This window comes from Trichosurus vulpecula, chromosome 1 (assembly GCF_011100635.1).
Source record: "Trichosurus vulpecula isolate mTriVul1 chromosome 1, mTriVul1.pri, whole genome shotgun sequence".
NCBI lineage: Eukaryota > Metazoa > Chordata > Mammalia > Diprotodontia > Phalangeridae > Trichosurus > Trichosurus vulpecula.
The window spans coordinates 90,927,789-90,941,915 of NC_050573.1; the positions used below are offsets into that span (position 1 = coordinate 90,927,789).

Genomic DNA, 14,127 nt, shown 5'->3' on the forward strand with positions numbered 1-14,127 from the left:
ACGAGGTCAAATAACCAGATGTCCTATAAAATTATTTTTCTTATTGCTCTTGGGATGTATATTTAATTCAATTGTGCAGATTCCTTTATTGGGGAAATTGTAGGTCATTTTTCCCTTTAGATGCAACTTTGTTTTGTCTTTTAGTTTTGATTAAAATAAGAATAACACTATTTATTGCTCATTTCCTTCATTTGAATGAAAGGTGCAAAGAATATCATGTTCCATTGTTTCTTCTTTGTTGGTAGTGGTGGGAACTTTAGGAAGAAGAACTGTTCTATCTTTGGCTTTGTGATTGGGAAGAGGAAAACAATACATAATCTGAAATGTATTCTTGAATTTGGGAAATTCTACTGGATAAGTAAGCCTCAGTATACATCAGAAGCTCTCAAATATGAAATTCCAAAGACACAACAAGAAACATTTATGAAGAGGAAGAACATACATTGTCATCCAAAGAGATGGTATATGGATGTGCAGGGAAATCAGATAAGTTAGATTTCTTAAAAGACAAGTATAGAAAATGGCAGCAAGGGAAAACAACAAAGGATGAATATAAAAATTTGGCACAGTCCTCTATGAATAGGCTCAGGAATGCTAACTAAAGCTGAGAATGTGGAAAAAGTTAAGAAAAATATTTTTAAAGTTTTTATCTAGGTAAAGAGGAAGATCAAGGAAAAATTAGGACTGCTTTTCTGGGTACCTTTGAGAGGTCAAGAAAGATGAGGACTCAGAAAACTGTCAGTATTTGGTCATCTTTTCTTTAATAATGTCATCTAGAAATTTTGAAAGAATCGAATTTACTGGCCTTTGGATTGTATATTCTAATCTCTTCCTTTTTTTTTTTTAATTGGGGTAATATTTGCCTTTCTCCACACCTTTAACAGTTCTTCCTTTCTATATGTTCACTCACAAGGGATCACCACTTACATCATTTATTCTTTCAGTACTCTGATGAAGAATAGTTTTTCCAGGCCTAGTGGATTTAAGCTCATCAATGGCATTATTACTCTTGCTATTTTCCTACTTTTCTTAGATATTAATGTCCCATTGTCTATTATAGTCTGTCGTTTTAAGTTCGAATATTATTCTCCTTGGCAGAAAAAATGAAAGTTATTCTGTCTTCTCATTTGTTATGAACATCTCATCTACCTTGTGTAGTGGTCCTATCCTTTCTTTGATCTTCCTCTTTTCTCATGATATAACTAACAAAACCCCCACGACAACCCTTTTTGTTGTCCTTAGTTTCCTTATCAGGTTAAGCTTGGTGATCTATAACACACCTGAAATTGTACATATAGGACTTCTTTTTGTTTATCCTCTGTTACCTGCACTTATGTCCATCTCCTTTACATGTCTTGCTAAAAATCCAAATTGGTTGGTCCATCTTCTTCTCTTTCTTCAGGCAATTCTACCTTTTCTTCCTCATCAGAATTATTTTTTGTTGTATCTTCAATATTTCATTCTTTTGAGCTTCCCATCCCTGTTGGGCTAATTTCCTTTGGACATTATTACACTATGAGTTCTTACCTTTCTTTTATTGAACTGCTTGAAATCTGCTTTCATAATAACTTTGAATCTCAAACCATGCCTGCCTTTCATTTCCTTTATTGTAAATTTTAATATTCATTGCTAATTTGTTCCCAAGATTCTTATAATTTCAGTTTACACAACCATGTCTTTATGATTGGTGTGAACCAAGAATGGTAATTCCCTGCATTGCTTTCTCTATTTTTTGAGAGATAAAATTATTATTAAGGAAAGCCACAGAATTTTTAGTTCTGTGTTTGCCTTAGAGGGAGCTCCAGCAGATATCTATGTAATTGATAGCTGAAGTTTCCACATTACACATGCCTTAGTGCCAAGCTTGTGATTGTTTCTTGAATTTACATATTTCTTCTTTCTGTCCAGTTGATCTGTATTATACTCTGACATCACTTTTGTTTGTATCTACACTGATCTTCACGACATCTATCATGATTCTTCCATATTCTAGTCATGGGTCCTATGTCATTAAATCTTATGATGCCTGTGGTCGTTTTTTTATCAGTTGGACAGTACTAGAAAATGTTGGGGAACATCTAGTAGTCTAGTTTGGCTGAAATGTGAAAGTGAATCATGTGAAATGAAGCTTAAAGGGATACTGAAGCCAGATTTTGGCACTGATGCTTTCATTGTCAAGCTAAGGAGTTTATATTTTACACTGTAAAAAATAGAGAGCTACTGAATTTCTTTTTTTTTAATAGGCAGCTGACCTTTTCATTAGAAAGATGATTTTGCTTGCTGCATCAAAGATAGATTGGATGGATACATGAAGCACTTGGGTAAAGCAGTTATTAAGCACTTTGGATGTGTCAGGCACTGTGATAATATTGGAGAAGAGAGACTGGAAATGGAGACTAGTTTACGAGGTTATTGTAAGTAGTTCAGGTGAAAGGTGATGATAACTTTAATTAGGCTTGGTAGCAATACAAATGGAAAGTTGGGTACAGATGATGTAGTAGAGTTAGAATGCATAGCCCTGATAGAATGTCTCTTTAGAATGAAGGAATATGGTGACTAAGATGTTTTGAGCCCTACTTATGACTCCCCTACCTCCTGCTTTAATACTAGTGCCTTCATCTATTGATTATCTCTAATTTATCTTGAATATGTTTTGTTTATACAAAGTTATTTGCATGGTGTCTCCATCGTTGCCCTGTAAGCTGTGAGCTCCTTGAGATCAGGGACTATCTTTTGCTTATCTTTATGTATCCAGTACAGTGTCCGGCACATAGCAAACACTTAATAAATGCTTATTGATTGACTGAGAAAGGCAGTAGTGCCATCATTTGAAATAGCATGAAGGACAGTCTTTTTGGTGGAATGAGTTCAGATTTAGATATTTTGAGTTTGAAAGGTTAGTAGGATAGCCAGATTATGCCCATTAGGCAGTTTGAAAGCCTGGCCTGAAGCTCAGGTGAGATATTATATAACTGGAATAAATTTGATAATCACTTATTTACAGATGGCAAAGAGAGAAGAGGGCAGAGGACAGTTCTTTGGGGGATACCCACACTAAGGAGAAGAATGATGTACCTTTTAGGGAGATGGAGAAATGGTCTTACAAGTAGGAGGAGATTCAGTAGATCAAAGTTTCTAGCGTGGGACATGGAATGAATAGCAGTACCACTGACAGAAATAAGACTTCATAAACAAGAGTTGCCCCCTACTTATTTCAGTGAAAGTATATATAATCTCATTCTGTCCTTTTCATGGGGACTCATTTATTGACTTGATTTGAGTTGCATTGAATTGAAATGAATTCAGAACCTGAATTGAACCCATGTCACTAATGTTGCAGTGTATATTTAGCTGTGGGTTATCCATAAATACCATGATGAGATACAGTTTTAATTTCTGTCCTTATTAATAATGTTCTTCTTTTCCCCTGCATTCTGTTCCTTTCATCTTGGTTTTCAGCCAGCTGACTTCCAATATCATCTGGTATGCTTTTTTTTTTGTCTTAAAGAAGGTAACCTTGTGACATTGTTAATATTAGGAAAATAACATCAGTGCTGATACAAGTGCCAAGGAAAATGGAAGGACATTCTTCCTTTCAGACTCAAAAAGGAACCCAGGTGGATTTGAACGTAGTTCATGATACTTAGCCATACTAATGGATAGTTAACTTTGGCAGTATAAATAGATGATACTTTCTCACTGTTTTCAGTCTTTTTAATTTTCCTTTTTAAATTTCCTTTTAAAAGCGAGTATGATAAGGCGTTGTATGTTTGTGTGGATGTCAATAACTTGCTGGCTGCCTTGCCGGTAGCCCTTTATTGTGCCCTAGCAATATCCCGTTTATTAAATGGCAATAATAATAGCTGTTCTTTCTCTCTGGGTTCAACTAAGATCATATATGTAAAAGCATGTACTGTACAATGTAGTAGCACAGTTCTATAGTACTCTATACTATAGAGTAGAGTGTGGGAAGTAGATTTTACAAATATCCCCTTTTTATGAATCAGGATGGTTTAGATTCATGGAGATGGAGTGACTTGTCTAAGGTCACACAGCTAACAGTAATAAAGCCCAGATGCAAATGCAGTTCTTTTGATTGAGTCAAATGCTTTTTTGTTTCATTTTTGGTATTAGGTCCACCGTTGTGTAGACATCTTTTTCAGCTCTTGAGTTGGAACTCTGAGTATTTTGGATTATGAGGGAAAGGGAATAAGTGTTTATTTATGCCAGGCACTGTGCTAAGTGCTTTAGAAATTATCTCATTTTAACTTTAGAACAACCCGGGGAGATAAGTGCTCTTCTTATTACCATTTACAGTTGAGTAAACTGAGACAGAAATGAAGTACTTTACCCAGAGTCACACAGCTAGTAAATGTCTGAGGTCTCTACAAACGAAAATGCCTTGCCCCAGGAATGGACAGAGAAACCAGTGTTGCATAAGGTTTTGCAGAGAACATATACATTTAATCTCAGCTTTCACTCGACTTTCTGAATTAATAAGTATCTATTAAATGTCTACTTTGTAGACCAGGAGTGGCAGCCCACAACACTCTTGAGTGTAGCCAGAACCAGATTAAAATAGAATTCAGAAATTTTTTTAGAAAATAAATAAAAATACAATAAAATACAGATAACATATTTTAAAACTTGTCAGTATGCTATCATAGGGAACCTTACGAATAGATCCGTGGTCCCCATATTTCTATTTGAGTTTGATATCACTGACGTAAACAATCTTTTTTTTTCTTTTGGCCTTTTTCTAGTATTCTTTCAGTTTTCCTGGTTGCTTGTATATTCCCGGGAAAAAAAGATAAGACTAAAAAAAAAAAAAAAAAGCACAGATAATCCAGAGAAGCAAAGACCCAGCCAAGGCTAGGCATGTGTTGTTGTACTGGACCTGACTTAAGCAAGACTCCTTATACACAGGGGAAAGTCTTAAAGCAGTTGTGAACTTCTTAAAACCCCACTAAGAGTTTTTTTGGACGTCATGTATGTAGGTAGTTGGGAGAAAGCAAACCTGCCTTTCCAGTCATTTTGCAGCCTTTTTTTTATTTAAATGCCCTGGGGCTTTAGGACGGCTTCAGCAGCGGGCCCAATTGGTTGGTTCTCAGCCAACTGGGGCCAGTTCTGTGGGGCCCCTCTAACTACAGGACCTAAATTACTTCCAAATTAGGTTGACTGTGGCCTGGTTTATCAGAACTCTGTGCCCAGGTAATGGTTCAAATCGGATATAAGGGTGTTCTCATTGGGCTAATTCAGCTGCCCGGTTCTGCATCATTGCTCTCTGCTTTATCCTTCTGATAGTGGCAAGGGTCTTTTGTAGACCAGAACTTACTACATTCCCTCCTTACTTACTAGTAAAAAAAGCCTGATAAAAGTCACTACTCTAGTAGACCCATCTGCTTATTTCTTCTGCTTAATTCTTGGCTTGCTGTTTTTCCGTTACCACTCACCAAAGCTGCCTGAGGTCAGAGGTCAGAGTTCAGACTAACAAATGGTGCCTTTTCACTAGGACATTAGAAGTCACTTGCAGCTCTGACTGCTGGTGTTAGTTGCCTTGAAGGCACAGTAGGCTAGCTAGGACAAAACCATGGTCAAGAGTGGCTAATCATGCATATTTTAAAATAAAGCAGATGTTAGGCAACATTGGCCAACCTTGTGAGCATCCTCAGTTCTAGTTAGAATTTATGTAAGTCCTTTTTTTCCCCCTGTACTTTGCAGACGTTAATGAATTTATTCTCTTAAAGTCCTCTTGATAATTATCTGTATTTTCTTTTAAGAGATCAGGTGGTTAAGGCATAAACAAAATTTAACCGTCTTTCTCCTTTTTTATTTTGACAGTGCTTTTACTGTGATACCTTGATACAGAGATATTACTGAAACAAAAGATTTTGTGACTTGTTTACAGGCACCTAGACACTATTTCCAGAATTTGAAAGCTGTCCAGTTTGTAGGTTTATGCTAAAAAAAATAATTACATTGATATTCCTTGTATTAGGCAAATTTTTGATATACATAGTATGACTTTGTATCACATAAATCTGAAGAGTGAGGACACAAAGTTCCTAGTTATTTATTCTCTTACAGCTGAAGTGGAATGTTTTTAGATACTTACATTTTTAAAGATGACCTTTGTCTTCTCCCAGTTTGAATGGAAAAAAGTAAGTTGTTCTTAGGAGGGGAGCTAGCTGTGGTACTGATTGTGAGGACATTTTGCTGTCTTACTCTGTATATGATTTCAACCCTCAATCATATTTTGTTTAGGAGATTAGAAAAAAAAAGTATGTTGAGTCCATCAGTATTCTCTAGGATAATTCAACAAGAATGTAGCTGCCATAGCTATTTGCTTTTTCATTTTTTGTTAAGCTACATTTATGGAGAAAGTGTCAATTTGACAGAAAATAATTTGGTATCAGAAATCTTTAGCTTTTCTGTTTTATTTTTCCAGTTGTTGATCTGGGTAATTATTTTAACTGCATTAATATAGGAATGGTTTGGTAAAATGTTAGAGGCAAGAAATTGAGAACAACAACAAAAATGGCTTAAAGAGCCATATACAAACCTGACCTGGGTCAAGCTTGATTTGCAGCTCGGTCAATTTTGGAATAGGCTGTCAGTTTTGTAAACAGGAGTCTGCTGGGTGAATTGAACAGAAGGGTGAGATTAGCATATTAATAAGGTGCTTTCTAATCTCCTTCTCTCTCTCCTCCCTCCCCTTTCTCCCTCCTTCCCCTTTCCCTCCCACCCTTCCTGAATGAATCTAGGAATACAGACCCACACGGTCACATTACTAGCTGGTTGCATTCTGTTCAGTAGCTCACTCTGGCAAGGATGGTCTGTGTTTCAAATTGCGGACGCATAAGAAGATTCTGTAATTGAAAAGCATTCTTCCTGCTGCTGGAAAATGTTACAGAAGTGATACCTACCAAATTTCGATGCAAACTATCCAAACAGGAACAAATGTAGGGGAAGCTTAGCCTTGCTTGTGGATTGAATGCATTCAAGTGATTAGCTATCCAGCCCCCCTACAGGAGCAAATACTATTGGAGCACTGAATTGGGACTTTGTATGCTGAATCCTGGCTTGATCTCTATACAATTGTGTGTATGTTGTTGGAACTGGCTGGCCAACCGGCCCTGAAACCAGCAGGTGCTATCTATATGGAGAAAAGCGGCTGTAGCCCATTTCCAATATGCTGGGCTAAAGGTATAAATAATTTTAAAATCTATTGTTTTTTATTGTTTTGAAATTGTATTTTGGCATGGAAAGGGCTCTTAAGGTTTTTCTTTTCAAGAAATTATCTCCAAAAGGAGAAAACTAAAAATTAGGAGAGAGTTTGCAATTATAAACTGGCTGTTCTTTCATGGTTGTTAAAATGTTTAAATGAGTAAACATTTATTCTTTTATAATTTGTACTTTCTCTTTGTTTAACTTTGTCATATCATTTTTATCTTGTTAATTTTCCATTGTGTTTTTGTGGAAGTTTTCAAGAAAAAGAAATGGCTAGTTTAATTAAAATAGGATGAAAACTTCTCTTCCTAATTTTTTTTCTTATGGTTTTAAAGTTGGTAACCTTTAGTGGCAGGTAATCCATATATATATAATACTTTGTAATTTGTATGATGGCAAAATGGATTTATAATTATTGAGTCAGAGATGCAGTATTATTCTACTACTTTCCTAAATTTTTTCACTTCATTTAAAAATTTAAATTAATTCTAAGGAAATAAAAACAGTTTCTTGGTTGTGTGTTCCAAGCAACATTTGGGGCATATTTGTTTAAAATATTATGTGGGAAATTCCATGCCATGTAACTAAGAAGAAAACCCCAAAGGGTGGAATATATGACTGCTTTACCTTAATAGAAAAAAAAAATCTGCCTTAGCAAAGATGGTCCTTTACGGAGGATTTAGATAAAACATTTCTCATAAACATGGATTATTTCAAACATACGTATATACTTAATGTCAAGACAACCCCATCTCAAGTTAGATTTTTAAAAGCTAGTGCACTGGAATAAGCCCTGTTGCAGAGTTATAAGTAGAGTTATAGTTTGATTCCACCTAGCTTTTAGTTTAGTGAAAAAAACTATCCCCCAGCTAGGGTGTTAAAATGTTAGCTCCTAACTGTTAATTTTCCTTTTGATGCTTCTGATTTATCCAGTAGTAATTTTTATCCATTTGGATGTTGAAATTTGTCTGGCTTTTAAACATTTAAAACACATTTGTTTATGTACCACATGAATGTGGTGTAATATCTAATATGTAAATTTTAAAATTACATTGGGTTAATTATTGGGCACAAAAAGAAAAGGACCCATTAATTTTGGTGTCTTTTTAAAAAAAATTGAAGTTTCTCATATGTTTTTTTTAAAAAATGCTTTTCATTATCATTTACTGTGGTTCAATGAAGCTAGTGGAGTCTCCTTAGAGGACCATGGGGGTTCCACATGTCAAAACTGTGGTACTTTTGCAAGCCTTTTATTTGCATAATTCCTGCCCATTGTTTGAGAACATTCAGTTTAGTTTTTGTGGCACAGGCTAGATTCTCAATCGACACATCAAGCAGGCCCAGAATTTGAACTAGTTTAACCAAATGCTAGGGTTTCTTTTTTCTTGTTACTCCAGGAGCTGTTGGAAATAGTACCAAACTTTTAGAGTCCAGAGAGAGTGAGGCTTCCCGTCTACTGAGAAGACACTAATTTGAGCCTGACCTTGTTAGCTTTCAAACACATGAATAATTTTTTTAAATGGAAAGTATTTTTGGAAAAAGTAGAATCTTAAGATACCAGAAGTTTGAGGTTGTTCCTACAGTTCAGGACATTTGGCAGACCTGCTTTCACAAATAGGCCTGGCTCTGTCTCTTGTGTAGGCTATTGCTACTTTTGGATTGGCCACAAGAGGTGGCTCTGACAATGCAAGGCTCCTGTCAACCCCGCCCCTTTCTTGGAGGTTAATCACACTGCCTCCTCAGTGATCGCATAACAAATACAGTTCTAGTAAACTTCCTCTTGCCCTTCTCGTTTTACTGCCTTGTACCAGGACAACAGAACATGCATAATCTGTGCGCTGGTTTGATTCCTGTCCTGTAAGGACAAAGGAAGAGGTGGGTACAAATTTGCCGAAGTAGCCTTTTCCAAATGTAACTTTTAGGTAAAGAGAAACTAAAAGAGATTTTTAAGATTGTAAATCTCTGTGTGTAGTGGGGTAGAAGCTGTTCCATAGTCCTCAGATGTTATCATTCACAAACTGTTGATCCCATTAACCCTTCAGAAAATTAACAATGCTCCACTTTAAGAAAAGACTTAATATACTTATCGGGAGAGTTCAAAATTCAAAAGGTAAAAATTCAACTGGTATATTTCTCTTTATTCTTTAAAATTAAAGTTCTCTCTTTGAAATTATGTTGATCTAGCATTTCACTAGTAATCCCCAGAACTTGTCTTCATCATTATATACTGAGTTAATTTTTTTGTGAATAAGTCTTTCATACTCATGCCCTGGAGACTACTTTTTCAGTGTTGAATCTGGCAAAATGCAGCCTACCAGAGACCATTCACACCTATGGGAGTATAGGGCATGGGGGTGGGGCATTTCTATAGATAATAATATATGTATTTTCACTAACACTATTTGAACTATAACACTATTACCAGCATCCTAGAAAATAGTTTTGCTATTCCACAATTTGGAAAATGTGACTGTTCATAATAAATATTCATTTCGTACATGTATCAGCTTGTACTTGGGGGTTAGTACGTTTCTGTTGCAGTACTGTTGAAAGAGAAATAAAAGCTTACTAAGAGTATTTTGAAAACATCTTTAGAGACACTGTATTGTTTCACCTTTTTAAGGACTTGCGAGACTGTAAGAGATAATTGTAGACATTACTAAGGAAATAATGTTATTTTGGAGAAAGATTTATGTGTCACAAGTTTCTCTAACTAGATCATTCTATCTATATATTGAATCAACTTTGACTTTAAAACGCCAAAAAAATTTTTTTTCTCACTTTCATGGAGAAAATGAACTAGTTTCAGAAATACTGAAGGAGAGAAAAGACAAAATACAAGCTCTTAACATTAGATTTTCCACCATTTCACCTTTTCCTCTGAATAGGTAGTACTTTATACATAGTAGACCCTCAGTGAATATTTATGATGGCTGTATAGGCATAGATAGTATACTTAGCAAATTTACAGATGACAGGGCTGCAAGGGATAGGTACTATGTTTAGGGTTCGAAAAGAACTAACTAGGCTAGAATAATCAGCCAGATTTAATAAAATGAAGTTAATGCATCAGAATATCATACTGAACGTGTGATGCTGTTGAAATAGGGAACTCCTACTTGAGGAAACTCCCTCTTCCAATACCATTTGGTACCTTTCATGCAAGTTATACTCTTAGAGCGTTGCCCACAGTACTAAGGAGTTAAATGACTTGCCCAGAGTTAAACAGACAATATATTAGAGTCAAGTCCCCAAAGGAAAGCCAGGGTTCAAAAGATAGCCTGAGGGATTGGTTATCATGAACACTCACCCGTGTGCTTCTCATCATAATTACGGGCAGATAATAAATAGCTAGCTAGACTTAAGTGTGCTTTATGTTAATTACTCTGGTGAGGTAGTGGGTACAAAACATCCCTCCTCCCAAACTAAGAGCACAGTTTCCTACCACTACACAGAGTCCAGGGGAAAGTGGGCTCAAATTTAAAGTACATAGGGCAAAGGACCAACTCACAATTCTGAGAAATACTTTTGCTGGAGTTGTCAGGATGTTCCCCTGAGCCATGGTATAACTTTTCTGCTGGCTCTTTTTAGATCCTTGAATCTGCATTGACTTTGTCCTTGGTTTCTGATGCAGACATTATATTCAGTTGATCCGCAGATATTTGCTAGGATGGTTATGGGAGGAAAAGGAAGACCTGGACTTTCAAAGTTCCTCTGGTCAGGTTGTGAGTGGGGAGGAAGAGATGATATCTTGGCTTCTGTTTCTTCTGTCAGTTGATTCCTCCTGGGGGGTCTAGTTGGAATGCTCTCTTCTCTATGTGCTCAAATCTTTACCAGGTGCTTGAATAATTTTGATTTTGAACTGATCTGTTTTATAGATTAAATCTACATAGGATAACCTGGTTTCCTCAGCCAATCTGAACCTTCTTGTTAACTGTTCTTACTTCTGATTTAATTGACTCAATTAGTCAATTCTGATATGATACCTCAGGATTAGATTCAGGTGGAGAGTGGGACAAAGGAAGTATGAAATTTTATCACCCAGCCAACAATTATCCCATAGAAGTCAGGGGCTGCAGTCTAACTCTTTGCTATTGGGTATCAGTAAGGACCTTGCTTGACTGAGGTCTCTGTATCCTTTCCATAAAGCTGATTTCACTCCATTATGATCAATGGGATTTCACTGAGGAAAAATCTCCTTCTCAATCTCTCTGCAGTGATCCTTTACTCCTTTGAGTAGAAATAATCTTTTTAGTTCTGGGGAATGGCTCTCTCTCGGTCTTTCGGAATTTATCTACTAAAGCTTTTGTAGAGTCCAAAGCAAGAATTCTTAGTTCTGTTTAGTACACTATAAGGAAAGAGGTATCATGCATGATAAATGAACAATTAGAAACTCATGTCGTTGGTAACAAAAAATTATGAAGGGAAAATAATAATTGAGCAACATTTTAGCAAGTGTGAAAAACAGTATCTTCTTTTGTCTGTCTCTGGGTAGGCTGAATTTGGCACCACCTTTCCCTTACAAAAAAAAAAAAAAAGACTCCTTTCGGATCTGTATGAAATAGATACGAAACTGGAACAAAAGTAAATAAGTAGCCCTGGGACCTTGTTTGGACTATTACAGGAGTTTTATGTACATTATTTTCCTTTCAGCCTTACAACAACCCTGTGATTACTGCACGTATTAGTATCTTCATTTTACAGATAAGAAAACTAGGGCTGAGAGAAATTTAGTGAATGCCCATGTTCCCACAGCTAGTATATTACAGAACCTTGGTTTCCTAACTGAATCCACACCTCTATCTGCTATGCCATATTGATTCACAATTTTCTGTTCTTCATTATTTGGTAATACATAGTAGAACACTATCCCCTGTTGTATTGGTCTGAAGTGCATAGACCTAACCTTTAGGTTATTAATAATCTCAGGTACTTCAGTGGTTCCTTGATCTCTCATCCATGTAAGTACTCCCTTCAGTAGTTCAGTCCCCACAAGCATTTATTAAGCAGATAGCAGCTCATCAATTCTTTCTCATCCCATCTGTCTTTGTCAGATCCTACATTACTCATAAAATTATACTCAGATCATAGTGTAAAATCTTTTTGATATGTTGTAGCCTTTTTATTCCTAGCTCAGTGTCCACTCTGGGATACAGTAGATAAAATTGTGGACTTGGAGTCAGGAAGTTCACATGTGCCTCAAAATTTACTAGCTGCGTAACCCTTACTAAGTCACTCAGTTGCTCTCTCCTTCAGTTTCCTTATCTGTAAAATGGGGATAATAATAGCACCTACTGCTTGAGATTGTTGTGAAGATAAGATGAGATAAAATGTAAAGTGCAAACCTTAAATTACAATACAAGTGCTAGCTATCATTGTTGGCAAAAATCTCATTTTATATTTTTGCATTGATATTCCAGGTCTCCCCCAATTCCCCCCCCCACCTCCTCCCTGCCCCATTATACTACCCTTGTTCAACTCTCAGGGTCATATTTGTTTTATAGAAGCAGTTAGGTGGGATCTCTTCCCTAGCTTTTGTGATTTTTTTTTTTTTTGCAATTAATTGTTCCTTGAATATTTGATAAAATTCACTTGTAAATCCATGTGGTCCTGGGTTATTTTTCCTCTTTAAGGTCATTCATAGATTGATTTCTTTTTCTGAGATTAGATTGTTTGCATTTTCAATTTCTTGTTCTCAGTTTAGTAATACTTTTGTAGATATCCATCCATTTCATCTAAATAGCTTATGTTGGCACATAACTGATCAAAAGCTTTTCTAATAATGTTTTATTCTATATTCCTTTTTCATTTTTGATACTGGCAATTTAATTTTCTTTGTGTAGTTTTTAAAATCAGATTAGATAATGATCTATGTTATTACTTAAAAAGAGCTAGTTGTATTTGACAATTTCAAGTTTCCTTTGTTTTCATAAAATCTTTGATTTTTCAAAATTTTTATTTTTTGTTTAACTGGAATTTTTGATTCATTCCTTTTTTGTTATTTTAGTTGCATGCCTGATTCATTAATCTGTTCTTTTTTCTTTTGTTGATGAAAGTATTTAGAGACATAAAATTTTACCTTTTCATTGCTTTGGCTTCATCTCAAAAGTTTTGGTATGTTGTTTCATTTTTGTCAGTTTATTTTATGAAATTTTCTACTGTTTCTATAATTTTTTTTGACCCGCCAGTTCTCAAGGATTAAACTATGGAGTGTCCATTAAAATTTGAATGTTTTCCTCAAATGTACTTTAATGATTATACTTTTTATTGCATTGTGATCATTACAGGTCATGTTATTTTTACTGCTTATTTGCATTTATACATAAAGTTTTTAATGCCTGGTAGATGATCAGTTTTTGCAAAGGGTGCCATTTACTCGTTGAGAGGAAAAACAAACACACACACACACACTCGTGTTCCTAATCCTAATTCTCCTTCCATAATTGCCAAAAGTATAATCACATCTAGCTTTTTTCGAATTCAGGTCATTAACTTCTTGTCAATACTTTCTTAGCTTATCTAGTTCTAAAATTACCATGTCGAGATCCCCATCTATCAATGTTTTGCTGTCAAATTTCCGTATAATCCAAATAACTTTAAGTATTTAGATGCTATGCAGTTGGTTACATATAAATTATTTTCATCATATCTTTTGTGTGTAAGCATAATGTAATTATGTTTTAACCATATCAGTTTTTACAGTTAGTTGCCTTTTCTAAAATGATTTTCATCCCTGCTTTTTTGAGTTCATTTAATGCATAATAAATTATCTTCCAAACTCTCATTTTCATTCTGGGTCAATCCTAATGTTTTAAGTGTGTTTCTTGTAAATAACATGTTCTTGGCTTCTGCTTTCTCATCTATTCTTCTGTTCTGCTCTATTTTATGGGTGAATTC

At 35.4% G+C, this 14,127-nt stretch overlaps 1 protein-coding gene across 6 annotated transcripts in view; it reads left to right on the forward strand.

Annotated features, from left to right (window-relative positions):
• PTK2 (protein tyrosine kinase 2) overlaps nt 1-14,127 on the forward strand; it is a 434,883-nt gene that overhangs the window by 108,309 nt on the left and 312,447 nt on the right. For 5 of the 6 annotated variants that reach the window (XM_036741072.1, XM_036741073.1, XM_036741074.1 and 2 more), the window contains exon 5: nt 6,765-7,206. The exons of the other annotated variant lie outside the window; for it this stretch is intronic. In XM_036741072.1, coding sequence (XP_036596967.1) covers nt 7,107-7,206 — 100 coding nt within the window. In that variant the 5' untranslated portion in view covers nt 6,765-7,106. The remainder of the gene's footprint in view (nt 1-6,764; nt 7,207-14,127) is intronic. 6 annotated transcript variants of the gene reach the window in all.